The 27,046-nt window shown below is 45.5% G+C and overlaps 1 protein-coding gene across 2 annotated transcripts; it reads left to right on the forward strand.

Annotated features, from left to right (window-relative positions):
- Positions 1–106: 106 nt before the first annotated feature.
- AKAP14 (A-kinase anchoring protein 14) lies at positions 107–22,716 on the forward strand. Of its 2 annotated transcripts, XM_015444183.4 has the most exons (6): positions 107–191; positions 5,660–5,838; positions 5,944–6,035; positions 16,664–16,843; positions 21,915–21,967; positions 22,508–22,716. In XM_015444183.4, exons 2-6 carry the CDS (start codon positions 5,670–5,672, stop codon positions 22,605–22,607), a joined length of 594 nt encoding a protein of 197 aa, XP_015299669.1. In that variant the 5' UTR covers positions 107–191; positions 5,660–5,669; the 3' UTR covers positions 22,608–22,716. The 2 variants fall into 2 exon arrangements, with proteins under 2 accessions (XP_015299669.1, XP_065394226.1); XM_065538154.2 differs by lacking the exon at positions 16,664–16,843.
- Positions 22,717–27,046: the final 4,330 nt, after the last annotated feature.

Raw genomic sequence — 27,046 nt, forward strand, 5'->3', positions numbered from 1 at the left:
CCCTCCGTTATTAACATAAGCAGTCAGAAACATGTAGGCTATGCTTCCCATTGGTTGAAATTGTTGTTTCCTTGGCAGCACTTGCAAACATTCCATCTGGCAATCTGAGAGAAGCTACTGAGAGAATCCTGAGACATCCCCAGCTACCTACCACTGCTCCTGTTCCAAGCAAAGAAGATCTGCTCACTCCGGTACTGGGGTTTCTCCGGGATGGGGGAGTCCACAGAAAGGACTTGCAGTGGTTCTCCCTATTCATCACCCAGATCCCAAACATTACCATTCCCCCTTCTCTTTCCACCCACCCTGCCTATTTGGCCTCTGAGAAGGGGAGGGGAGGGCAGGGGAGGAGAGGGGAGAGGGAGGGGGAGGGCAGGGGAGGAGAGGGGAGGAGAGGGGAGGGGGAGGGGAGGGGAGAGGAGGGGAGGGAAGGGAAGAAAAATAACTAAGAGAGGCCAGTGGGAGGGTGGCTTAAGAATGGTGTGTGCCCACAGATGTGTGAGGGTAAAAATTGAGCTTCTTCCTGGGCACTGCTCCCCATCTTCCCTCTCCTGTTGGAGCACGGGCTCCCCAGGGAAAGTCTTAAGGAGGTCCTTCCATGCATAAAGCACACACCCCATGTGCTTCGTGTTGGAGGTCACAGATTTGACTTCTCATCAATTTATCAATAGGCAATTTGCTGAAAGCAAAGTTACTGAATGTCCAAGTTACCAATTTTCTTTCCTTTCCTTTTTTTTTTTTTTTTTTTTTTTTTGAGACAGAGTCTCGCTCTGTCGCCCAGGCTGGAGTACAGTGGCGCGATCTCAGCTCACTGCAAGCTCCACCTCCTGGGTTCACGCCATTCTGCTGCCTCAGCCTCCCGAGTAGCAGGGACTACAGGCATGCACCACCATGCCCGGCTAATTTTTGTATTTTTAGTAGAGACGGGGTTTTGCCATGTTGGCCAGGCTGGTTTCAAACTCCTGACCTCAGGTAATCCTCCCACATTGGCCTCCCAAAGTGCTGGGATTACAGGTGTGAGCCACCGCGCCCGGCCCCAAATGGACAATTTTCTTTCCTTCTTTCTTTCTTTTTCTTTCTTTCTTGAGGTGGAGTCTCGTTCTGTTGCCCAGGCTGGAGTGCAGTGGCGAGATCTCAGCTCACAGCAAACTCTGCCTCCCGGGTTCATGCCATTCTCCTGCCTCAGCCTCCCAAGTAGCTGGGACTACAGGTGCTCACCACCACGCCCAGCTAATTTTTTGTATTTTTAGTAGAGACGGGGTTTCACCATGTTAGCCAGGATGGTCTCGAGCTCCTGATCTCGTGATCCGCCCACCTTGGCCTCCCAAAGTGCTGGGATTACAGGTGTGACCCACCGCACCTGGCCATACCCGGCTAATTTTTTGTATTTTTAGTAGAGACGGAGCTTCTCCATGTTGATCAGGCTGGTCTTGAACTCCCGACCTCAGGTCATCCACCCACCTTGGCCTCCCAAAGTGCTGGGATTACAGGTGTGAACCACTGCAGCCGGCGCAAATGGACAATTTTCTAAAGGATCAAGTTAATATATGGCTACCTTACCAAAGTCTATTGAAATTACCAATTTACCCAAAAACCTTTGTGCAGTTGTCTTTACAGAGTTTATAGCAGGTTGCTCTGGCCAAATTGGCATGGCCTAAGTAAGGGCTAGGGAGAGTCAGTTCTCTAGTGTTAAGGGTCTTTAGGCTCCTCACTGCCCACCCTTTAGCCTCTGGCTGCTCTGGAGTGGGCAGCCTGGAAATGCTCTGTGTCCTCCAGCAGATGATCCTGTCTACCTCCAGCTGCAGCAACAGGGAACTGGGGCAGAGGCAAACTGAGCTTAAAAATGCTAATATCAATCTGGGCAACATACTGAGAACTATAAAATAAATAGCCTGGTGTAGGCAGGACACGGTGGGAGGCTGAGGTGGGCAAATCACCCAAGGTCAGGGGTTCAAGACCAGCCTGGCCAATATGGTGAAACCCCATCTCTACTAAAAATACAGAAATTAGCTGGGCATATTTTTGTATTTACAACACGTGTATTTTGTATTTACCCACCTATAATCCCAGCTACTCAGGAGGCTGAGGCAGGAGAATCTCTTGAACCCAGGAGGCAGAGGTTGCAGTGAGCCGAGATTGTGTCACCACACTCCAGTCTGGGTGACAGAGTAAGACTCTGTCTCAAAAGAAAAAAAAAAATAGCCAGGTGTGGTGGTATAGGCCTTTAGTCCCAACTACTCAGGAGGCTGAGGTGGGAGGATCACTTGAGCCTAGGAAGTTGAGGCTGCAGCTACCTGTGATTGCACCACTGCACTCCAGCCCAGGTGACAGAGCAAGACCCTATCTCAAGAGAAAAAACAGGAAAAAAAAAAAAAGACAAAAAAAAAAAAAGCTTAAATGAACAATGGCCAACATTATTTCAGGGATGTTCAAAGGCTGTCCCCATGGTTCTTGAACTGATGGCTGTGGGAGCCAGGTTGCCTTTTGTGGTATCTACTACCCCCTGGGACCAGTGATTATGTCAATAAAGGAAACAGAGTTGCCCTTTGTCCGGGCACAGTAGCTCACACCTGTAATCCCAGCACTTTGGGAGGCCGAGGCAGGTGGATCACCTGAAGTCAGGAGTTCAAGACCAGCCTGGCCAACATGGTGAAACCCCGTCTCTACTAAAAATACAAAAATTAGCCGGGCATGGTGGCGGACACCTATAATCCCAGCTACTCGGGAGGCTGAGGCAGGAGAATTGCTTGAACCTGGGAGGCAGAGGTTGCAGTGAGCCGAGATTTCGCCATTGCACTCCAGCCTGGGCAACAAGAGTGAAAACTCTGTCTCAAAAAAAAAAAAAAAAAACAAAGAAAAAGTTGCCTTTTGTGAAAGAGGCTCCCAGAGAGAGAGAGTGGGTCACTGGACTCTAGATGAAAATGTGAGAATAAGGTCGGGCGTGGTGGCTCACGCCTGTAATCACAGCACTTTGGGAGACTGAGGCGGGTGGATCAGGAGGTCAGGAGTTCAAGACCAGCCTGACCAAGATGGTGAAACCCCATCTCTACTAAAAATACAAAAATCAGCTGGGCATGGTGGCGGGCGCCTGTAATCCCAGCTACTCGGGAGGCTGAGGCAGCAGAATCGCTTGAACCCGGGAGGAAGAGGTTGCCACTGCCCTCCAGCCTGGGCGACAGAGCAAGACTCTGTCAAAAAAAAAAAAAAAAAGAAAAAAAAGAAAAAAAGAAAGAAAGAAAGAAAGAGAAAGAAAGAAAGAGAAAGAAAGAAAGAAAATATGCAAATAGGGCCCTACTACTCTTTCTGAATCTTGGAGGGAGAAGAGCAGCACAGTTGAGAGCATGGGCTGTGGAGCCAGACAGTGTGGGTGTACAGCTCAGTTTCCTCATTTTTACATGGCAGCAATAGGCCCTCTATCTGTGACTCAGGGTTCCTGTAGGAAACTGTTGGTGTATTAAAATGAAGACAGCTGCAGAAGGGTTAAGTAAGGGACTATTTACAAAAGTGTGGCCAGAGTGCAGGGCAACAGAGGAAGGTGCAGCTCGCTGGGGCTAGTAACAGTGGGCCTAAAAGGTTGAGGGGAGAGAATGCTTACCCTTACCACACTTAGAAGCTGGGAGAGCGCTGCCCTGAAAGACACTGGGGACTTCATGCAGCCAGCCATCAGCCAACTTGCAGGGGGAAAACCACCAGGAACATATATTTTGACTTCCTGATCTCCTTATTGTGTGGAACCCCCTAGAAGCCAGAGGGCACCATTTATGGGTGCAGTCAGGTTAGTTTTCCAGGGCAGGAAACAGGGGGAGATGCAAGGACAGTGGATTTGGAAGGGCAAATGGAAGGTGCCCAGCGCACTCTTTCATAGGGCTGTGATGACAGTTAAATGAAACATAGCACATTAAACACCCCCAAATTGGGAGCTGTTATTTATAGAAAAATAGCTCCCTTTGGAGAGAGATATCCACTTTCATGTAGCCCTTCCACCCAATGGAAGGATTGCTTGCAACATACTTATTTTTTATTTTTTGAGACAGAGTCTCGCTCTGTCACCCAGGCTGGAGTGCAGTGGCACGATCTCGGCTCACCACAACCTCTGCCTCCTGGGTTCAAGTGATTCTCCTGCCTCAGCCTCCTGAGTAGCTGGGATTACAGGTGTCCACCACCATGCCTGGCTAATTTTTGTATTTTTAGTAGAGATGGGGTTTCACCATGTTGGCCAGGTGGGTCTTGAACTCCTGACCTCAGGTGATCCGCCTGCCTCGGCCTCCCAAAGTGCTGGGATTACAGGCATGAGCCACTACACCTGGCCCAGGCCAATTTTTGTATTTTTAGTAGAGATGGGGTTTCGCCATGTTGGCCAGGTGGGTCTTGAACTCCTGACCTCAGGTGATCCGCCTGCCTCGGCCTCCCAAATTGCTGGGATTACAGGCATGTGCCACCGTGCCTGGCCATATTTTTAATTTTTTCTGAGACAGGGTCTCGCTCTGTCACCCAGACTGGAGTTCAGTGGTGAGATCACAGCTCCCTGCAGCCTCAACCTCCCAGGCTCAAGTGATTCTCCCACATCAGCCTTGTGAGTAGAAAGCTGGGACTACAGGCACACATCACCATGCCTGGCTAATTTTTTAAACTTTTGTAGAGATGGGGCCTTGGTATGTTGTCCAGGCTGATCTCAATCTCCTGCACTTAAACAATCCTCCCACTTTGGCCTCCCAAAGTGTTGGGATTACAGGCTTGAGCCACTGTACCCGGCCACCTGTAAGGAATTTAAAGCTGTGCTGGAAATAAGCAATTTTTTAATAAGGAAAAAGACTTAAACAGTAGCAAGAAAAGAAAGGATTTAAGACTCAAGGGAAAAGATGTAAAAAAAATTGAAAATGAGCAAAGACTTCTAGCTCTGTGATGGACCCATGTTTACAGCCCTAGGAACACAAAATTTCACATTGTCAATACATGTTAAAGGCATCTGGAAGATTATAGCTATCATTTATGATAAAAATCTTACTAGAACAGGAACAGACGAATGTTTTCTTGATGTGATACATCTCAAACCATAAACCAGCATCATACTAATGGTGGAACAACAGAAAGCAAGGCCATTAAAGTCAGATACAATAGGAGGATGCTCATTATTTCAACTTTCTTTGTTTTTTTTTTTTTTTTTTGAGACGGAGTTTCGCTCTGTCGCCCAGGCTGGAGTGCAGTAGCTCACTGCAAGCTCCGCCTCCCGGGTTTACGCCATTCTCCTGCCTCAGCCTCCCGAGTAGCTGGGATTACAGGCACCCGCCACCACGCCCAGTTAATTTTGTATTTTTAGTAGAGACCAGGTTTCACTATGTTGGTCAGACTGGTCTTGAACTCCCAACCTCAGGTGATCCACCCGCCTTGGGCTCCCAAAGTGCTGGGGTTATAGGCGTGAGCCACCATGTCGGGCCTCATTATGGTTTTGAGAATGTGAGAATCCTTGGTTTTCAGGAAAAGTAGATCTCAGCAGCCAGGCACAGGTCTGACTCCTACCCTTAAACCCCCAATCCCCTCCCTAGAGGCAATTACTGCTTACTGTCTCTTGTGATTCTTCAAGAGATGGTCTGTACTTATATGAGTGCATTCACATGTGTGTACACACACATGCACGCAGTGAGTAACTTCTTTTCTTCCCCAGGAAAAAGCAAATGAGTGAGACTCAAAATTCAACAAGTCAGAAAGCAATGGATGAGGATAACAAAGCCGCAAGCCAAACAATGCCGAATACACAAGATAAGGACTACGAGGATAAATTGACTCAAGTAGCTCTAGCTTTGGTTGAGGATGTCATCAATTATGCTGTTAAGATTGTGGAAGGTAGAAATCCTGTTTGTTTGGATGCCTAAATAACTGTCTCATATAGCACCATACTACGGGGCAACTAACAAATTCACACCTTTTTTTTTTTTTTTTTTTTTGCAGAGGAGCAAAACCCTTTGAAAAACATCAAGTGGATGACTCACGGTGAATTCACTGTGGAAAAGGGTCGTAAACAAATTGACGAATATTTTTCGGTAAGTTAGGCCGACCACTCCAGCATGGTACACCAGTGTGAAGAACAATAAAGAGACTCTCAGCAGATCAAAAGTTTGAAGTCTGGAAAATCTAGGAGATGGTATCAAAGGGGGTGACTAGAATAAGTAAACATCGTCTCTATCTCAGTTCCAAAATCAAGGTGGGATAGCCTTTGAAGGTGAAATGCACAATCACAATCATTTTCCCTGTGTCTGTATCATTCTAACCTTACATTTCCCTGGGAAAATCTGCTCTTCCTACTTAAGTAATTTGTCCATGCTAGTGCATTAAATGGGGGCCTAGTGGCCTAAGGGAGATGCTCATCCAAAATAGGAGTTCTCCACCACCATTATTTTATTTTTTTTTAGAGACAGGGTCTCACTCTGTCACCGAGGCTGTAGTGCAGGGGCTCGATCCTAGCTCACTGCAGCTTTGAACTCCTGGGCTCAAGCAATCTTCCCACCTCAGCCTTCCGAGTAGATAGGCGTGTGTCACCACACCTGGCTAATTTTTAATTTTTTGTAGAGACAGGGTCTCGCTATGTTGCCCAGGCTGGCCTCAAACTCCTGGCCTCAAGGGATCCTCCTGCCTTGGCTTCCCAAAGTACTGAGATTACAGGTGTGAGCCATTGCACCTGGCCTCCACCACCAACTTTAGAATGCTCCTGTTAACAGAGGGCATGCAGATGGATCAAAAGACTTTTTAATTTGGCTTTGGAATATATTGCCTGCATAGTAAGATGTACAATCCCATGAATTCCTTTGTTTTTCTGCCTGTGTCTGACTCTGACTTCTTTGTGTGGCTCATCCTGGCAGCTTTGCTGAGAAGGCCCTGGATTACTTTGCGTAACTGGTGAGTGAATAAAGGAGAATGGCTTAGGCCAGGTGCAGTGGTTCACATCTGTAATCCCAGCACTTTGGAAGACCAAGACGGGAGAATCAATCACTTGAGGCTAAGAGTTTGAGACAGCCTGGGCAACATAGTGGGACTCCATCTCTATAAAACTAAAAAATTAGGCCGGGCGTAGTGACTCATGCCTGTAAGCCTGACACTTTGGGAGGCTGAGGCAGGCAGATCACAAGGTCAGGAGTTCAAGTCCAGCCTGGCCAATATGGTGAAACCCCGTCTCTATTAAAAATACAAAAATTAGCTGGGCATGGTGGTGGGTGCCTGTAATCCCAGCTGTTTGGGAGGCTGAGGCAGGAGAATCGTTGGAACCCAGGAGGCAGAGGTTGCAGTGAGCCGAGATTACACCACTGCACTCTCCATCCTGGGCAACAGAGCAAGACTCCGTCTCAAAAAAAAAAAAAAAAAAAAAAATAGCCAGGCGTGGTAGTATGCACCTATAGTTCTAGCTACTCATGAGGCTGAGGTGGGAGGATCACTTGAGCCCAGGAGGTCGAGGCTGCAGTAAGCTGTGTTGCGCCACTGCAGTCAGCCTGAGTGACAGAGTAAGACCCTGTCTCAGAAAAAAAAAAAAAAGAAAGAAAGAATGGCTTGAAATCCTTCTCATTGTGCTTCTATGGAACAGAGACCAGTTGAAATTGGTGGAGGCGAACTCCTCTACCCCTGGGAAAAGTTCCAGCTGTCTCTGTTCCCCAGGCCAGCCCCTCAAAGCCTACAGCCCTCAGGGCAGTTTCCCAGGCCTTAGGAAGGCCTGGTCAGGTGTGAAGGAGGAAAAGTCAGGGATTTCTGGCTCCACTCCCTCTATGCTCCAGCGGACACCACTCACCGTTCTCATTAGGAGGGGTATCTTGAGCATAGTGAAGATGAATGGTGCAAGTTATTCTTGAGCCTTCCTGCTGTGGAGCACATCTCCATTTGGGGTTGGGCAAAGGCCCCCGCCTACTGCACTCAGGGTTCCTGAATCAAACTAGAATGGAACACATAGCAAGTAGGAAAAATTTCCCTTGCAAATCCCATTGGTCATTCTGAGTAAAAGGCAAAATTAAGTCGTGACAATGGTCTATCAGGCCCAATATGATCTGAGTTCCCTTTCCCCTTCCAACTTATGGTTCAGCTCCCATCACTCCTTCCCCACTCTCACCTTCTTCCCTCGGCCACACTTGCCTCCTTGCTGTTCCTCGACTGCCAGGCATGTTCCCCTGTCAGGACCCTTGCTCTTGCTGTTCCTTCTGCCTGGAACCCTCTCCCCTAAGATATATACCCATGGCTCACTGCTTTACCTCCCTTCAGATCTTTGTTAAAAAATATCACCTGCTCATTGAGGCTTTTCTTGGCCACTTCATCTAAAATCACAACCCTCTCCACTTCTCTGACTCATTTTCCCTCCGCACTTCTTTCTGCCTAAGATACTAGAGTCTATTTACTTGTACTACTGCCTGTCTTCCACCACCAGACCATATGGTCTATGAGGGCAGGTTTCTGTTCACTGCTCTGTTCCCAGCCCCTAGCAATGTCAGGTACACAGATGCTCAATAACTCTGTGTTGAATACATGAAGGGATTTATTATCGCATTACCATATTTCTTCACAGATGAAGAGCCAGGTCAAAGGATTTGTCTTACCTATTTTGTAGGGCTGTTGTGAGGATAGAGACAATTAAAAAGTAAATGACTGAAAAGCTAAATATGTTATATTAGCTCATGATGTAAAATCGCCCTGTTCCCAGCCCCACTAATGCAGCATGCCTGGCATTTCTTTCTTTCTTTTTTTTTTTTTTTTTGAGATGGAGTCGCACTCTGTCACCCAGACTGGAGTGCAGTGGCGCGATCTTGGCTCACTGCACTCTCTGCCTCCTAGGTTCAAGTGATTCTCCTATCTCGGCCTCCCGGGTAGCTGGGACTACAGGCGCGTGCCACCACGCTGGGCAATATTTTGTATTTTTAGTAGAGACGGGGTTTCACCGTGTTAGCCAGGATGGTCTCGATCTCCTGACCTCGTGATCCACCTGCCTCAGCCTTCCAAAGTGCTAGAATTACAGGCATAAGCCACCGCACCCAGCCCTTTTTTTTTTTGAGACGGAGTTTCACTCTTGTCACCCAGGCTGGAGTGTAATGGTGCGATCTCGGCCTACTACAACCTCCACCTCCTGGGTTCAGGTGATTCTCCTGCCTCAGCCTCCCGAGTAGCCGGAATTACAGGCACCTGCCACCATGCCAGGCTAATTTATTTTTTATTTTTAGTAGAGACAGGGCTTCACCATGTTGGCCAGGCTGGTCTTGAACTCCTGACCTCAGGTGATCCACCCACCTCAGCCTCCCAAAGTGTTGGGATTACAGGCGTGAGCCACCGCACCCGGCCAAAGTGTGAGGCATTTCTGATAGAGAGCTTTCTCAAGCTTATTGCCAACTTCCCAGGGTCCACTACACATCAGGGGATGGTAAATTAAGAGTTGCCATTTACTGAGTACTGCTATATGTTAAGCACTGCAGTGCACATCATCATGCATTATCTCATTTAATCCTCACAACAAAACTGTGTGTGGGTATATCAGTGTACCCATTTAAAAGATGAGAACTTTGCACAAATTGCCCAACCTCTCTCTGATTGAGCAGCAAAATGAAGTTATGATCACATGTCTGTCTGATATACTTTTTTTTTTTTTTTTGTGAGACAGAGCGTTTCTCTGTCACCCAGGGCTGCAGTGCAGTGGCTCCATCTTGGCTCACTGCAACCTCTGCCTCCTGGGTTCAAGGGATTCTCCTGCCTCAGGCTCCCGAGTAGCTGGGACTACAGGTGCCTGCCACCATGCCTGGCTAATTTCTGCATTTTTAGTAGAGATGGGGTTTCACCATGTTGGCCAATCTGGTCTTGAACTCCTGACCTCAAGTGATCCGCACACCTCGGCCTCCCAAAGTACTGGGATTACAAGCATGAGCCACCGCGCCCGGCCTGATATATTCTTTTAAAAAAATATTTATTTATTTATTTATTGAGACAGAGTCTTGCTCTGTCGCCCAAGCTGGAGTGCAGTGGCACAATCTCGGCTCACTGCAGCCTCAAACCCCTGGGATCAAGTGATCCTCCTGCCTCAGCCTCCTGAGTAGCTAGGACTATGGGTACATAGCACCATGGCTGAGTAAATTTTTTAGTTTTTTGTAGAGATGAGGTTTCACTTTGTTGCTCAGACTGGTCTTGAACTCCTGGCCTCAAGTGGTCCTCCTGCCTCGGCCTCCTAAAGTGCTGGGATTACTGCCAGTCACTGGCAGTGGCCACTGCACCCGGTGTGAGCCACTGCACCCAGCCAGTTCTATCTGATATATTCTTTCCACCATAGTAGGAAAAGTACTTTTTTTTTCTTATTTGTTTTTTCTCATCAGCTTCTACTGACCCAGGAAAAGTACTTTGGATGACAAAAATAATGCAGACTTTTATTATTATTTAAAAATACAAATTCAAATGATTTTAAGATACTACAATGTGAATATGAATAATTAAACCTGGTATCAGAAGGCTGGTACAGGCTGGGCGCGGTAGCTCACGCCTGTAATCCCAGCACTTTGGGAGGCCGAGGCAGGCGGATCACTTGAGGTCTGGAGTTTGAGACCAGCCTGGTCAACATGGTGAAACCCTGTCTCTACAAAAATACAAAAAAATTAACTGGGTGTGGTGGTATGCACCTGTAATCCCAGATGCTTGGGAGGCTGAGGCAGAATCACTTGAACCTGGGAGGCGGATGTTGCAGTGAGCTGAGATCGCGCCTCTGCACTCCAGCCTGGGTAACAGAGTAAGACTCCATCGGAGAAAAAAAAAAAAAAAAAAAGAAGAAGGATGGTATAGTTGTGGGGAGGGAACACTTACACATTGCCAATGGCCAAGTTGGTTCATTCTCTTCAGGAACACAGTCTGGCAACAGGAATATACAAATGGGTTCCTTATAAAAGAAAAATCAGAGAATGCCCATCACCTCACACAATTAAAATTACTTTTATAATAAAAAAAAATCACTATAAAAAATGCCCAGTGGAAAAAAATGCCCAGTGATCAAAAAGATACAAATTAGAAAATGAAATTACCCATAATACCCATTTCTATTACCCCAAAGGTGACTTACCATGGATAACAGTTTTGTGCAGACTTTTTTTTTTCATTGTTTTTTGCCTTGTGCATGTACTTCTATGTGTCTATTGATTTTGAGTGTCCAGTAGTATGTAGCTGGCTAAGCCATCCATGATCGAGTAGTACAGTGAGATACTGTTTCCTAGAAGTGAGTATATGAAGCAGTATTATGTAAAAATCACAAAACACACTCACTGCTGCTACATAAAAGTCTGCTGCCTGCACACGGATAAAAATGGGAGGAGATTCGCCTGATGAAAATAGTTAAATTTAATGTCATGTGTAAGACTGCCTTCATTCACAAAAGGGGGGGAAAATCCATTAAGAGCCAAGCTGAGAAGAAGAGACTCTTAGAACTGAGGCTTCTGGTGGGGTAGAGAAAGCACTGAGCACGCTGCTCAGGAGTCCTGGGTACCAGTCCCAGTTTATTGTGTTAGACTGTCCCTACCCACTTCTAGGCCCTGGTATCCTCATCCGCAAAGTGAAGGGCTGCATTAGATTATCTCTAGGGACCAATTCAATGTTATAAAGTCTGTGATTGTGTGACAGATTAAACATTAGGGCTAGAAAAGTATATTGAGTAATATAGAACAGCTGAAAAAAAAAAAAAAAAAGGCATGCTCTGGCTGGGTGCAGTGGCTCATGCCTGTAATCCCATAACTTTGGAAGGCTGATGCAGGTGGATCACCTGTGGTCTGGAGTTCATGACCAGCCTGGCCAACATGGTGAAACCCCACCTCTACTAAAAATACAAAAATTAGCCAAATGTGGTGGTACACACTTGTAATCCCAGCTACTCAAGAGGCTGAGGCAGAAGAATCACTTGAACCCAGGAGGTGGAGGTTGCAGTGAGCTGAGATCACGCCACTGTACTCCAGCCTGGATGACAGAGCGAGACTTCATCTAGAAAAAAAAAAAAAAGGGGGGCGTGCTCCAATGAGCCATAAGAGGTTGACTGTTGGGCCCCTTCATTAAAAGGAATAATGAAGGGCTAGGCGTGGTGGCTCATGCCTATAATCCCAGCACTTTGGGAGGCCGAGGCATGCAGATTACCTGAGGTCAGGAGTTCGAGACCAGCCTGAATCTCTAGTAAAAATACAAAAATTAGCTGGGCGTGGTGGTGAGCAACTGTAATCCCAGCTACTCGGGAGGCTGAGGAAGGAGAATCGCTTGAACCCAGGAGGCGGAGGTTGCAGTGTGCTGAGATCACATCATTGCACTCCAGCCTGGAAGACAGACAGACTCTGTCTCAAAAAAAAAAAAAAAAAAAAAAAAAAAGGAAGGAATAATGACTTTGGGAGGCCGAGGCCAGTGGATCACTTGAGCCCAGGAGTTCGAGACCAGCCTGGGCAATATAGGGAGACCCCCATCTCTACAAAAAATACAAAAATTAGCCAGGTGTGGTGGTGCATGCCTGTATGTAGTCTCAGTTACTTGGGAGGCTGAGGTGGGAGGATCACTTAAACCTGGGGAGGTTGCAATGAGCCATGATCGTGCCACTGCACTCCAGTCTAGGTGACAGGGTAAGACCCTGTCTCAGAAAAAAGGAATAATGATGCATGAAAGAATACACAGCTCCTGATCTCAAGGAATCTCGAGTTCAGTGCTCCTCTCTGGACAGAAACAGCCAATTGGGTACAAGTTTGAAATAAGCTGAGGCAAAAGGCCAGCCTACATTTTTTTTTAAAGGAGGGCCTGAAATCTTTTTGATGTCTCCTCCTGTACTCCCTCTCCACATTATTGGGATTTGTTAGACTCTCCCAATTCCTTCCTTCTGTAAGCCTTCATCTTAATTCAGGCTATTCTTTGATTCAGAAGCTGCTGGTGCCCTGAGAGCCAGCCCAAGGAGGTTCAGTTGAATTGAATTTGTTGAATACCTGTGAAATCCAAGGCCCTGTGCCAGGAATCAGGGATGCATTTTGACTTCTGTGGGCCCTAGGCACTCTTCCCTTTGTAGGCCCCTTTCTCCCTCAAAATATGGAAAAACTCAAGACAGCACTGGTATAAAGATGAATATAATCATGACCCTAAAATTCATATTTTCTGCTTCTTTTTTTTTGAGACAGAGTTTTGCTCTTGTTGCCCAGGCTGGTGTGCAATGGTGCGATCTCGGTTCACCACAATCTCCACCTCCCGGGTTCAAACGATTCTCCTGCCTCAGCCTCCCGAGTAGCTGGGATTACAGGCATGTGCCACCACGCTGGGCTAATTTTGTATTTTTAGTAGAGACTGGGTTTCTCCACGTTGGTCAGGCTGGTCTCGAACTCCCGACCTCAGGTGATTCGCCCTCCTCGGCCTCCCAAAGTGCTGGGATTACAGGCATGAGCCACTGTGCCCGGCCTTTTTCTTCTAATTTTAAAAGAAATGAACACATTTTTTTGTGGGCCCTAGGTATTGAGCCTACTATGCCTTACAGATAAGTCAGCCCTGTTAGAAATGTTTTAATATTGGCCGGGAACGGTGGCTCACGCCTGTAATGCCAGCACTTTGGGAGGCCGAGGTGGGCAGATCACTTGAGGTCAGGAGTTCAAGACCAGCCTGACCAACATGGTGAAACCCTGTCTCTACTAAAAATACAAAAATTAGCTGGGTGTGCTGGTGGGTGCCTGTAATCCCAGCTACTCAGGGAGGCTGAGGCAGGAGAATTGCTTGAACTTGGAAGGCAAAGGTTGCAGTGAGCCGAGATGGTGCCATTGCAGTCCAGCCTGGGTGACAGAGTGAGACTCCGTCTCAAAACAAAAGAAAAGAAAATTTTTAATATGGAGACTACAACGCAGACAGTTCCTTATGGCTGTACTATGGGGGGGAAGTCTCAAGTGCCATAAGAGAGGCAGAAAACAAGTTCCACCAGCGTTCAAAGGGAAAGGGTGTGAAGTCACATCTGGTTGGAAGAGGGATCAGAAAGACTTCTTGGAGGTGGTAGTTTTGAAAACAGAATTTATCAAGTAGGTGATAGAGAGAAGCTTCTCAAGAAATTACAACAGCCGGATCAAAAGCATGGTGTAAACATGGGGAATAGTGCTAGTTATAGTTTGATGGGAATATGAGCATTTTGTTGAGAAAAGTGTGACATGAAACTGTTTTTTGTTGTTTTTTTTTTTTTGAGACAAGGAGTTGCCCAGCCTGGAGTGCAGTGGCACAATCATAGCTCACTGCAGTCTCAAATTCCTGGGCTCAAGCGATCTTCCTGCCTCAGCCTCCCAAAGTGCTGGGATTACATTATGCCTGGCCATTGTGGGAGGTCTTAAATGACACAGTGAAACATTTTCATTTTGTTTGGCAGGCAATGGGGAGCTGCAGGAGGTTGCTTTTTTTTTTTTTTTTTTTTTTTCTGAGTTGGAGTTTTGCTCTTGTCGCCCAGGCCAAAGTGCAATGGTGTGATCTCAGCTCGCTGCAACCTCTGCCTCCTGGGTTCAAGGGATTCTCATGCCTCAGCCTCTGAGAATGTAGAGAAGTAGCTGGGACTACAGGCCCCCACCACCACGCCTGGCTCATTTTTGCACTGTCAGTAGAGACAGGGTTTCACCGTGTTGGCCAGGCTGGTCTCGAACTCCTAACCTTAGGTGATCTGCCTGCCTCAGCCTCCCAAAGTGCTGGGATTACAGGCATGAGCCACCAAGCTTGCGCCCAGCCCAGGGAGGTTTTTGAGCCGAGCAGATATGACTGAAGCTGTGCTTAAGGAAAGTAACTCTGGCTTCATTGTGGGTGGGGGATTGGAGAAGTGAGGTTGAGGACAACAGAGTCTAGAGAGGTTATTGCCTAAGTCCAGGTGAGAAACACTGAGAGCTGAAGTAGAGCAGTGGCAGTGGGACTGGAGAAGAATGGATAGATTTGAGACACATTTCAGGTAGTATAGATATGATTGAAGGTTAATAAAAAATAGATGAATTAATTAAGGAAGGAAGGAATGAAGAACTGAATGAATGCTACTTTTTTTTTTTTTTTTTTGAGACGGAATTTCACTCTTGTTGCCCAGGCTGGAGTGCAATGGCATGATCTTGGCTCACCGCAACCTCCTGACCTCAAGTGATCCGCTCACCTCGGCCTCCCAAAGTGCTGGCATTACAGGCATGAGTCACTGTGCCCAGCCTAAATGCTACATTCAATAATGTAGTTAACTTTAGTTGTGTACAGTTGGCTCTCCATATCTGCAGGGGAATACGTTTTTGGATCCCCCCATGCATATCAAAATCCACGTGTGCTCAAGTCCCTTAGTCGGTCCCCCATCCATGGATTTAACCAACTGTGGATCGAAAAGTTTGGCCCTATGTATTAGAATCCGCAGCGGTGGGACTGTATTCCCATCTCAACTCCAAGAATAGGCCCAAAGGAGACATCCCAAGGAATACTTTGTTTCTCAACTCTCATCACTGCGAAGATTTGTGCCTTGAAATGGGGAAGCGCCCAGCAGTGGTGGCTCATGTCTGTAATCCCAGCACTCTGGTAGGCTGAGGCAGGCGGATTGCTCGAGCCCAGGAGTTCAAGGCCAGCCTGGACAACATAGCAAGACCTGGTCTCTAAAATAAATAAATACATAAAATAAAATTTTAAAAAGAAAAGGGGGAAGCTTCTCTAAGGGTGCAAACAAGGAATCCCTCCTGTCTGTAGGATGTGGATTATTCTATTGCCTTCCTGAACTTACTTTATATACCACCTATGGCTACAATTAAGTGAGTTGGATTTTCACAAATGGCTAAAGTCAGCCTCGTTACTTTCCAGTCACACATTTAGGTCTCCTGGGGTGAGCAGAACAAGTGTTCTAATCACTTTCTAATTATTTTCCAATTAATTGAACCTGCCTCCTGTAAGGGGGTCTGAAGCAACATCTGTGTGTATGTACACTTAGACATCGAAGTGTGTGTCCTTGCTGGCGTGGTGGCTCATGCCTGTAATCCCAGCATTTTGGGAGGCCAAGGCAGGTGGAAGACTTGAACTCAGGAGTTTGAGACCAGCCTGGGCAACATGGCGAAACCCCATCTCTATCAAAAATACAAAAATTAGCTGGGCATGGTGGCGCATGCCTGTCATCCCAGTTACTTGGGAGGCTGAGGCAGGAGAATCGCTTGAACCCAGGAGGCAGAGGTTGCAATGAGCCGAGATTATGCCACTGCCCTCTAGCCTGGGCAACAGAGACTCCATCTCCTAAAAAAAAAAAAAAAAAAAAGGAGCAGACTCCAGAACAGAGCTGTAACCCCAATTGTTATATGCCACACTTATCCTTTATTTTTATTTATTCGTTTTTTTAGGGATAGGGTCTTGCTCTGTCACCCAGACTGGAGTGTAGTGGTGCAATCACAGCTCACTGCAGCCTCAAACTCCTGGACTCGGGTAATCCTATTGCCTCAGCCTCCCCAGTAGCTGGGATTAAGGTTGCGTACCACCATGCCTGGCTAATTTTTAAATTTGTTTTGTAGAGATAGGGTCTTGCTACATTGCCCGGGCTGGTCTGGAACTCCTGGCCTCAAGTAATCCTCCTGCCTCGGCCTCCCAAAGTGCTGGGATTACAGGCATGAGCCACTGCACCCAGCCATGCTGCATTTATCTACAGGACTTGAACAGAAGGCTTTTCTTTTTCTGTGTGCTTTTTCTTTTTTCTATGAAACAGAAGTGTGTTTCTAAAAAATGCTGGGCACACGGCGTAGAGTTTATAGAGAGGAAAGACTTAATTCACAGCTTCCTATACATCTACTATGTACACTGGAGTATCTCAACTGCTGGGCTACCTGTAGCACGAATCTCTGCTGGTACCTACTTCACCATGAAGGTCTCCAAAACCAAACCGCCGGTAAGTTCTTCTTTTTCTCCCTTCAGTGAGGCTTCAGTGAGAATGGAAACTTCTCTTGTCAAGGTCATCAACAACCCCATTTTTGCAAAATTTAATAGTCATACTTCTGTCCTTATCTCACTGGCCTATGCACAGCACTTGCCATAGCTGATCACTCCCCGCTCCATGAAACTTTCCATTTGGCTTCTAGAACAACATACTTTCCTGATTTTCCTCCTGCCTCACTGACCATTCCTTCACAGTCTGCCTCTACTGGTAGTTTCCCTGCCTCATACCAACCTCTTCATGTTGGAATGTCCTGAAACTCAGACCTTGGACCTCTTCTCTATACTCTGTTCTGTGGTTATCTCATCCAGTCTCATAGCTTTAAATGCCACCTAGAGCTTATGATCCCCAAATTTGTATCTCTAGCACAGACCCGTCCCACGTGAATGTTTAATAAACATCCAATGTATTGCATGTAAAACTGAACTTCTGATTTTCCCTTCCAAGCCTATCTAGTTGCAGTCTTCATCTTAGTTAATGGCCAAAATCCTTGATGTCATCCTTGACTCTTCTCTCATATCCCTCATCTAATCTATTAGGAAATCCTATTGGCTCTACTTTCAAAAATATATCCAGAATCCAACAATTTTTTTTTTTTTTTTGAGATAGAGTTTCACTCTTATTGCCCAGGCTGGAGTGCAGTGTTGCAATCTTGGCTCACTGCAACCTCCACCTCCTGGGTTCAAGTGATTCTCCTGTCTCAACCTCCCAAGTAGCTGGGATGACAGTCGTGCACCACAATGCCTGGCTAATTTCTGTATTTTTAGTAGAGATGGGTTTTCACCATGTTGGCCAGGCTGGTCTCGAACTCCTGATCTCAAGTGATCCACCCACCTCGGCCTCCCAAAGTGCTGGGATTACAGGCGTGAGCCACCGCGCCTGGCCCCCTAACTATTTCTTACTACTCCACTCCTATCATTCTGGTCCAAGACACCATCCTCTCTCACCAAGATTATGTCAGTAGCCTCCTAATCAGTCTCTCTGCTTCCACCCTTGCCCTCATCATGTCTCTTTTCAATGTTGCAGCCAGCCTGAGTGAGTCTTGTAAAGCAAATTTTTTTCTTTTTCCTTTTTCTTTTTAAGAGATGGTATCTTGCTTTGTTACCCAGGCTGGTCTTGAATTCCTGGCCTCAGGCTATCCTGCCTCAGCCTCTCAAAGTGCTGGACTTACAGGTGTGAACCACTGGCCCAGCTGTAAAACAAATTTGTCACTTTTGTGTTTAAAATTTTCCAAAAGTGCTTCTCAAACTTCTCTCTCTTTTTTTTTTTTAAAGACAGAGTCGCTCTGTCATCCAGGTTGTAGAGTGGTACAATCAGAGCTCACTGAAGCCTTGACATCCCAGGCTCAAGTGATCCTCCCACATCAGCCTTCCTTGTAGCTGGGACTACAGGTGCACACCACCATGCCCAGCAAACTTTGTGCTGGGATTACAGGCATGAGACACCACACCTGGCTGTAAAACAAATTTCTGTCATTCCTGTTTTATCTACATCTGTCTGTCTGTCTGTCTGTCTGTCTGTCTATCTATCTATCTATCTATCTATCTATCTATCTATCTATCTATCTATCTATTTATCTATCTACTTATTGAGACAGGGTCTCACTTTCTCACCCTGGCTGGTGGGCAGTGGCATGATCAGGGTTCACTGCAGCCTCTACTTCCTGGGCTCAAGCGATCCTCCTGCCTCAGCCCCTCAAGTAGCTGGGACTACAGGCATGCACCACCACGCCTGGCTTTTTTTTTTTAGTTTTCGTAGAGACAAGGTCTTGCTGTGTTGCACAGGCTGGTCTTGAACTCCTGAGCTCAAGTGATCCACCTGGCTCAGCCTCCCAAAGTGTTGGGATTACAGGTGTGAGCCACCACACCTGGCCCATTCCTCTGTTTAAAACTTTCCAAGTGCAGGCGCGGTGGCTCATGCTTGTAATCCCAGCACTTGGGGAGGCTGACGTGGGCGGATCACGAGGTCAGGAGTTCGAGACCAGCCTGACCAACATGGGGAAACCCCATCTCTACTAAAAATACAAAAATTAGCCAGGCATGGTGGTGCATGCCTGTAATCCCAGCTACTCAGGAGGCTGAGGCAGCAGAATTGCTTGAACCCAAAAGGCGGAGGTCGCAGTGAGCTGAGATTGCACCACTGCACTCCAGCCTGGGCGAGAGAGCGAGACTCCGTCTCCAAGGGGAAAAAAAAACAAAAAAAAAACAAAAAAAAAACTTTCCAAAAGTGCTTCTCAAAATTTAAAGTGCTGGCAGGGCATGGTAGCTCATGTGTGTAATCCCAGCACTCTGGGAGGCCAAGGTGGACAGATCAACTTGAGGTCAGGAGTTCAAGACCAGCCTGGCCAACATGGTGAAACCTCGTCTCTACTAAAAATACAAAAATTAGGCCGGGCGCAGTGGCTCACACCTGTAATCCCAGCACTTTGGGAGGCTGAGGCGGGTGGATCACCTGAGGTCGGGAGTTCCAGACCAGCCTGACCAACACGGAGAAACCCCATCACTACTAAAAGTACAAACTTAGCCAGGCATGGTGGCTCACACCTGTAATCCCAACAACTTGGGAGGCTAAGGCAGGAGAATCGCTTGAACCCAGGAGGCGGAGGTTGTGGTGAGCCGAGATCGCACCATTGCCCTCCAGCCTGTGCACCAAGAGTGAAACACCATTTCAAAAAAAAAAGAAAAGAAAAACACAAAAATATAGCCGGGCCTGGTGGCTCATGCCTGTAGTCCCAGCTACTTGGGAGGCTGAGGCAGGAGAATGGCTTGAACCCAGGAGGTGGAGGTTGCAGTGACTGAGCTGGTGCCATTGCACTCCAACGTGGGTGACAGAGTGAGACTCTGTCTCAAAAAAAAAAAAAAAAAAGAAGGAAATTAATTCAAAGTTTGTACAAATTACTTAGGGATCTTGTTAAAATGAAGATTCTGATTCAGCAGGTCTGGGGTAGGGCTTGAGATTGTTTTTTGCTTTTGTTTTTGTTTTTAGATGGAGTCTCGTTCTGTCTCCTAGGCTGGAGTGCAGAACTAACAAGCTGGCAGGCCATGCTGAGGCTGCAGGCCTAGAGACCAGCTTTCAGTAGTAAGGGCCTACAAGGCCTTGTGTGATCTGGTCCCTTGTTACTTATGCTTTCCCACTACTCCTTCCCTCTCACTGTGCTCTGGCCATTCTGATCTTGCTTCTCCTCAAATAAGTCAGGTATAGTCCTGCCTCAGGGCCTTTGCACTTGCTGTTTCTTTTGACGAGAACACTCTCCCCAGGCATGTGAATTGCCTGCTCCCTCACCTCCTCTTTCACTCACTTTCCTATGCTTTTTCTCCATAGCACTTACCACCTTTTCATATTCTATATAATTGTTTTTTGCTTTTGTTTTTGTTTTTAGATGGAGTCTCGTTCTGTCTTCTAGGCTGGAGTGTAGTGGCGTGATCTTGGCTCACTGCAACTTCTGCTTCCTGCATTCGAGTGATTCTCCTGCCTCAGCCTCCTGGGTAGCTGGGACTACAGGCATATGCCACCAAAACCAGCTAATTTGTGTATTTTTAGTAGAGATGGGGTATCGCCATGTTGGCCAGGCTGGTCTCGAACTCCTGACCTCAGGTGATTTGCCTGCCTCGGCCTCCCAAAGTGCTGGGATTATAGGCATGAGCCACCACACCTAGCCCTATAATTGTTTGATTATTGTCTATTCCCTCCACCAGAATGTAAGCTCCATGAAGGCTGGGATTTTTGTCTTCCTGTAAAACAAGGCCTGGCAAATAGTAGGCACTCAATAAATACTTGAGAGAATGATTGCTGGTATCCACTAGGTAGACCATGAATAAGAAATATGTTAACTTGATAGCTGGTGTGAAAAGAGCCAAAATAACATCCATGAATCTAGGGGAATGGTCATCAGAGGAGCAGGGCTGGTACCAAGCATGCCTGAAACACAACAGACATAAACATTTTATTTCCTCTTTGCCTTCCCATCCTTTCCCAAAAGTTATTTGCACCTTGGCCTGATGTTAAGGCTTTGTATATGACCACAGTCAGTGAGCCATCTATGTCCTATATGCATCCTATCCTAGTAGAAACGCCTATTCAGAGCGTTTGGATCCTGCGGTAACCTAAAGAGGTGCGGTATGTGGAGATCTTACTTCTGGTCATATATCCCTCTACCAGCTGTCTTGCTAACTGGCCAGGTCAGAGGTCAGGAAGTGAGATTGGTGGAGGGGAACAAGACTACACCAGAGACCACACAGAGAGAAGTCTTGGGAGAATGGCTCTTGCTCAAAATTCCAAGTATAATTTTGGAGGCAAGGATGGGAGGGACTACTGAGATAATAGTACAACCTACATGATTATGCTGCTTTAAAAATGTTTCAAACCTTTTCATCTATATTAATTCATTCTCACGCCATTCCTAAGAGGTAGAGATTGTCAGTTGAGTAAAGTGGAGCATGTAAAGAAGGTTAATGACTTACACTCCTATTAATGAGGAGCACAAGCCTGTCCCAACTTATTTCCAATTTATGTAAAGATTCTTAAGGTATTTGTTGTCAAAAAGATATTTTGGGGAACAGAGGTTTAAAGTGACAAAAAACTATCACCTATAGAATCCCAATTCATAAGCAAGATGAATTCTAGAAATTCAAGAGTATGCATATGGGCAAGTGTACGGAAGGAATTAAGAGTTGGTATGATTGGGCTGGGCGCGGTGGCTTATGCCTGTAATCCCAGCAGTTTGGGAGGCTGAGGCAGGCGCATCACCTGAGGTCAGGAATTCGAGACCAGCCTGGGTAACAAGGTAAAACTCTGGCTCTACTAAAAATAAAAAAATTAACTGGGCATGGTGGTGGGCATCTACGAACCCAGCTACTCGGGAGGCTGAGGCAGGAGAATCACTTGAACCTAGGAGGCGGAGGTTGCAATGAGCTGAGATCATGCCACTGCACTTACGCCTTGGAGACAGAGCAAGACTCCGTCTCGAAAAAAGCAAAAAGAGTTGGTATGACTGGTCTGCGCTAACAGTTGTCCTTCTCTTTTTTAGGATGCACCCATTGGTGTTTTTTATGTAGGTGACCACCAAGCATTAGTTCACAGGTAATGAACATTTGGAGGTTTGTTTTAAAAGGATGGGAGAAAGGTCATTACACTCCAGGAATCCATCAGTTGCACAACAACAGATAGTTCATGTAATGGTCACTTTTCTTCTTTGGACCACCAACCCCATTAGAATGGGCTGAAATTGTTCTGGAAAATTATTTTTCTTAGTGTCTGGTTTTTCATTCATTATAAGCTTGAGGATTAGTTGCTGCAGTGGGGTGGGGACAAACTGGGTCATGTCTATTGTTTCTATGGAAAATTTCAATATCACATAAAATTAACTTATGTATAATAATTCCTTTTATAGCAGCTCTCTTAAAGTATCTTTACATATAAGCTCATTAATCCTTTCATTGACTGGGCTTAAGAAACAGTAAAGGATATAGAGAACCCTAGCTACCTCCCCTCCCCCGCCAATAAAAGAGGCTTCTTGCTTACTAAGAATATAAAAGAGTAAACAGGAAATCCCCTTTGTTTGATTTTAAAAGCTTTTGATTTAAAAATACTTTAAAAGTGTTTGTTTTTCTTCCTCTGTAGACCAGGAATGGTTCGCTTTCGAGAAAACTGGCAGAAGAATCTTACTGATGCCAAATACAGTTTCATGGAGTCGTTCTCCTTCTTATTCAATCGTGTCTGATTCTTACAGGATGTCTTAGGATTGTTTTTCTCATCAGGATATATTAAAAATACAATACAGCACATCAAACCACAGAATATTTATTAAGTAATAAACTTGTGGCACACAATCCAGCTGTATTTTTTTGCATTCATTCATTTTCCATTCTGCAACCTCTATCACATTAGCAGAATAACCAGTAAGTTGTTTTCTATTTTCTAAAATATTTTTTTCCATCACTATATGCATCACTTCTGAGTCTTACAGGTATAGAGCTGAGTTTAGAGAGTTGCTAAAATTCACCTATTGGACCAAACTAAGGTTGGTCCTTGGCTGTTTGTTCCCCATCTGAGCCTAAGTCTCGAGCTCAGACACATCTCTTTATGGACACAACTGGGGAACAACAAAATGGCAACAGTTCTACAGCTCATAATATAACCAGTCTGAAGGGTTCCCCTACTCACAGACTCCTTCATTTACTGGGAGTTAAGCCTCACTGCTAAATAATTTATTTTGAAACTGGAAAACCGGGCATGCTGCCTTCCACAATACACCACTATACTCATGATGGCAGGAGGGTGGCTTGGGGACTAGGGGCAATGACACGGGAAGGATTCAGTCATTGCCCTTACTTATCTTTGATCTTCCCATCCTCACACTGAATAATCACTTGTTCCTACCTTCCCTGTGAACCTCTCTTGCCTGGCTGCAAAATTTTAAGACACCAAAGACAAAATTACATTATGCTCTGAGTGATTACTTACAAGTACATCAGAATACTTATTTACATAGAAAAGCACTGGAAAGGAAGAACACAAAATATGAAAGACAATTGATATGGTACTGAAATTTTTCTTTTTTTTTTAACTGTAAGAAATTTGTGCAATAAATAAAAAAGGAGGGAAAACCATATCAGAGCAACAGGCAAGGAGGTGGCAAACTAGGTAAGTCTCCTTGGAGAATAAAAAATATATTTAAAATACAATAGCCCTACTATAACTGATTTATGGCTCAGGTGACTAAACACAATTTGAAGCAGTAACAACACTCATGAGCTGAAAATAAAATAGTTTTAGCTGTTTTATTCTTCCTGCCTCTTTCCCAAAGAATATGCCAATGAAGCTGTTCTTGATGTCACAATATTCATATATAACAAAATTTCTGCATTTAAACTACCTTGCCTACTGAAAATAGGAGAACATAATCATTTCATCTCTAGGAACCAGTAACCAAAAAAAAAAAAAAAAAAAAGTCCTTAGAGATTATTTATTTATTTATTTATTTATTTAGAGACGTAGTCTCGCTCTGTCTCCCAAGCCGGAGTACAGTGGCGTGATCTCAGCTCACTGCAACCTCCACCTCCCAGGTTCAAGTGATTCTCCTGCCTCAGCCCCCTGAGTAGCTGGGACTACAGGCACGTGCCACCACGCCCAGCTAAATTCTTTGTATTTTTAGTAGAGATGGGGTTTCACCGTGTTAGCCAGGATGGTCTTGATCTCCTGACCTCATGACCCACCCACCTTGGCCTCCCAAAGTGCTGGGATTACAGGCGTGAGCCACCACGCCCGGCTGAGAATAAAATTTTTAAGTGGGTATTATAAAATTCAGGTTTTATTATTCAGGGAAGTAGATGGATTGAGATTCAAAACTTTGGGAACTAGTTTCTTTTTAACTTTTGAAAACTACAGATTTATTAGGCTAGGCAGCAACTATGATTAGGTATAAATAAACAAAAATTCAGGGGTCATTAATGTTGCTACGTGCTCTTTATTTCAGTAGTTGCGGGTTAAAAGTAGACATTTCCTGGAACATATATTTAATAGTATTTATGACTGTTAATACTATTTAATAATAAAACTTTTGGCTGGGTGTGGTGGCTCATGCCCAGCACTTTGGGAGGCCGAGGCGGTGGACTGTTTGAGGTCAGGAGTTCAAGACCAGCCTGGGCAACAAGGTGAAACCCCGTCTCTACTAAATATACAAAAATTAGCTAGGCGTGGTGGTGCACACTGGTAGTGCCAGCTGCTCAGGAGGCTGAGGTGGAAGATTGCTTGAGCCCAGGAGGCAGAGGTTGCAGTGAGCTGAGATTGCACCACTGAACTCTAGCCTGGGTGACAGAGGGAGACCCTGTCTCAAAAATAATAATAAAAAAACTTTTGCTCTATACTTTGAAATATGACTGCCTTATTTAAACACTTGAAAAACAACCACTTAAAAATATAAGGCAAGAGGGCATTTTACAATAGTATAATCAGAATGTCCTTATCACCCAGGTAATTTAAATTTATCACAGGCATGTAATAATAATGCAGATCAAACAACCTTAACAAAAACAGCCAGGCACGGTTGCTCACACCTGTAATCCTAGCATTTCGGGAGGCTGAGGCGGGCAGATGACTTGAGGTCAGGAGTTCGAGACCAGCTTGGCCAAGATGGCGAAACCCCATCTCTATTGAAAATACAAAAATAAGCTAGGTGGGGTGGTGAGTGCCTGTAATCCCAGCTACTCGGGAGGCTGAGGTGGGAGGATCACTTGAACCCAGGAGGCTGAAGTTACAGTGAACCAAGATCGCACCACTGGGCTCCAGCCTGAGTGACAGAGTGAGACTCTATCTCAAAAAACAAAAAACAGAAAACAAAACCAACTTTAACGAAAACAGCCAAAACTTTCAGGGTTCCCTCCCCCATTCACTCTTCTGACCTAAACAAAATTGAACAAAATAAACGAAGGAACAATATCATGATATCAGAGTCCCACAATTTTCCATTTCTCCCCAACTTAAAAATAAACAGAAAGGTTTAACAGTGTATAAAATGAAATCTACTTAGTATATGAAAGACAGTTAAAAATATTTAATATCATTTTAGTTTCTCTTATGAAACAATTAAACTAAAATACTGACTCATTATATTTTTCCTTATCAGAACTCCTATTCTTTTGGATGTCATCCTATCCTCAAGCTCATATCAGCTCAGATTGAAATAAAGTACTTACATGGGCATAAAGAGTAGACTTCTTAAGACTTTATATTTGAAAGAACCATTTTTAAGTAACTTATTAAGAATTTAGGCCAGACGCGGTGGCTCACGCCTGTAATCCCAACACTTTGGGAGGCCGAGGCGGGCAGATCACCTGAGGTTGGGAGTTCTAGACCAGCCTGACCAACATGGAGAAACCCCATCTCTACTAAAAATACGAAATTAGCTGGGCATGGTGGCGCATACCTGTAATCCCAGCTACTCAGGAGGCTGAGGCAGGAGAATTGTTCGCACCCAGGAGGTGGAGGTTGTGGTGAGCCGAAATCGCCCCACTGCACTCCAGCCTGGGCAACAAGAGCGAAACTCCATCTCAAAAAAGAAACAATTTAAAATATCTAATGTTCGTATTTTCAATTCAACAAATCTGTGGGTTAGTTTGCTTTTTGGTTTGTTTGTTGGTTTTAGAGTGGAGGCAGGGACTTAAATCAAAACCCATTATTTCCAGGGCAGATCATATATTATAGTACACAAATCAGTTTTCAAATTCTAGATTTGCTTTTCGCAGCAATGCCTTCATTTTGTTAACAAAAGTGGCCTCCTATATGTTTCTATCAAGTCCATTTGTAACACATTCAACACAGAGGAGTGATAATTTCCTAAAAGTTCAGTTGGGTAGAGGTGGGGGTGGGGCAGGCACCACATAAGAGCTAATAGTAGCACTGTCTCATGGTGTGAGATTGAAGTTTCTCATCTCACTAACACTTTTTTTCATGCCACCTCTTCCAATACAGTAGGATTTTAATCATAATTTGGATTTTTTTTTTTTTTTTTGAGGCAGAGTTTCACCCTTCTTGCTCAGGCTGGAGTGCAATGGCACAATCTTGGCTCACTGCAACCTCCGCCTCCTGGATTCAAGCAATTCTCCTGCCTCAGCCTCCCAAGTAGCTGGGATTACAGGCGCCCACCACCATGCCCGACTAAATTTTGTATTTTTTGGTAGGGACAGGGTTTCACCATGTTGGCCAGGCTGGTCTCGACTCCTGACCTCAGGTGATCCACCCACTTTGGCCTCCCAAAGTGCTGGGGTTACAGGCGTGAGCCACCGTGCCCGGCATTTTTTTTTTTTTTTTTGAGACAGAGTCTTGCTCTGTTGCCCAGGCTGCAGTGTAGTGGCACAATCTCGGCTCACTGCAACCTCCACCTCCTAGGTTCAAGTGATTCTCCTGCCTCATCCTCTTGAGTAGCTGGGACTACAGGTGTGCGCCACTACTCCTGGCTGATTTTGTATTTTTAGTAGGGACAGGGTTTCACCATGTTGGCCAGGCTGGTCTCGAACTCCTGTCCTCAAGTGATCCCCCTGCCTTGGCCTCCCAAAGTGCTGGGATTACAGGCGTGAGCCACCATGCCCAGCCCATAATTTGAATTTTTAAACCAGAAAGTTATTATGGTCAATCCAAAATAACCCAAAGAACTTGCTGAAG

Source organism: Macaca fascicularis, chromosome X (assembly GCF_037993035.2).
Source record: "Macaca fascicularis isolate 582-1 chromosome X, T2T-MFA8v1.1".
NCBI classification, from domain to species: domain Eukaryota; kingdom Metazoa; phylum Chordata; class Mammalia; order Primates; family Cercopithecidae; genus Macaca; species Macaca fascicularis.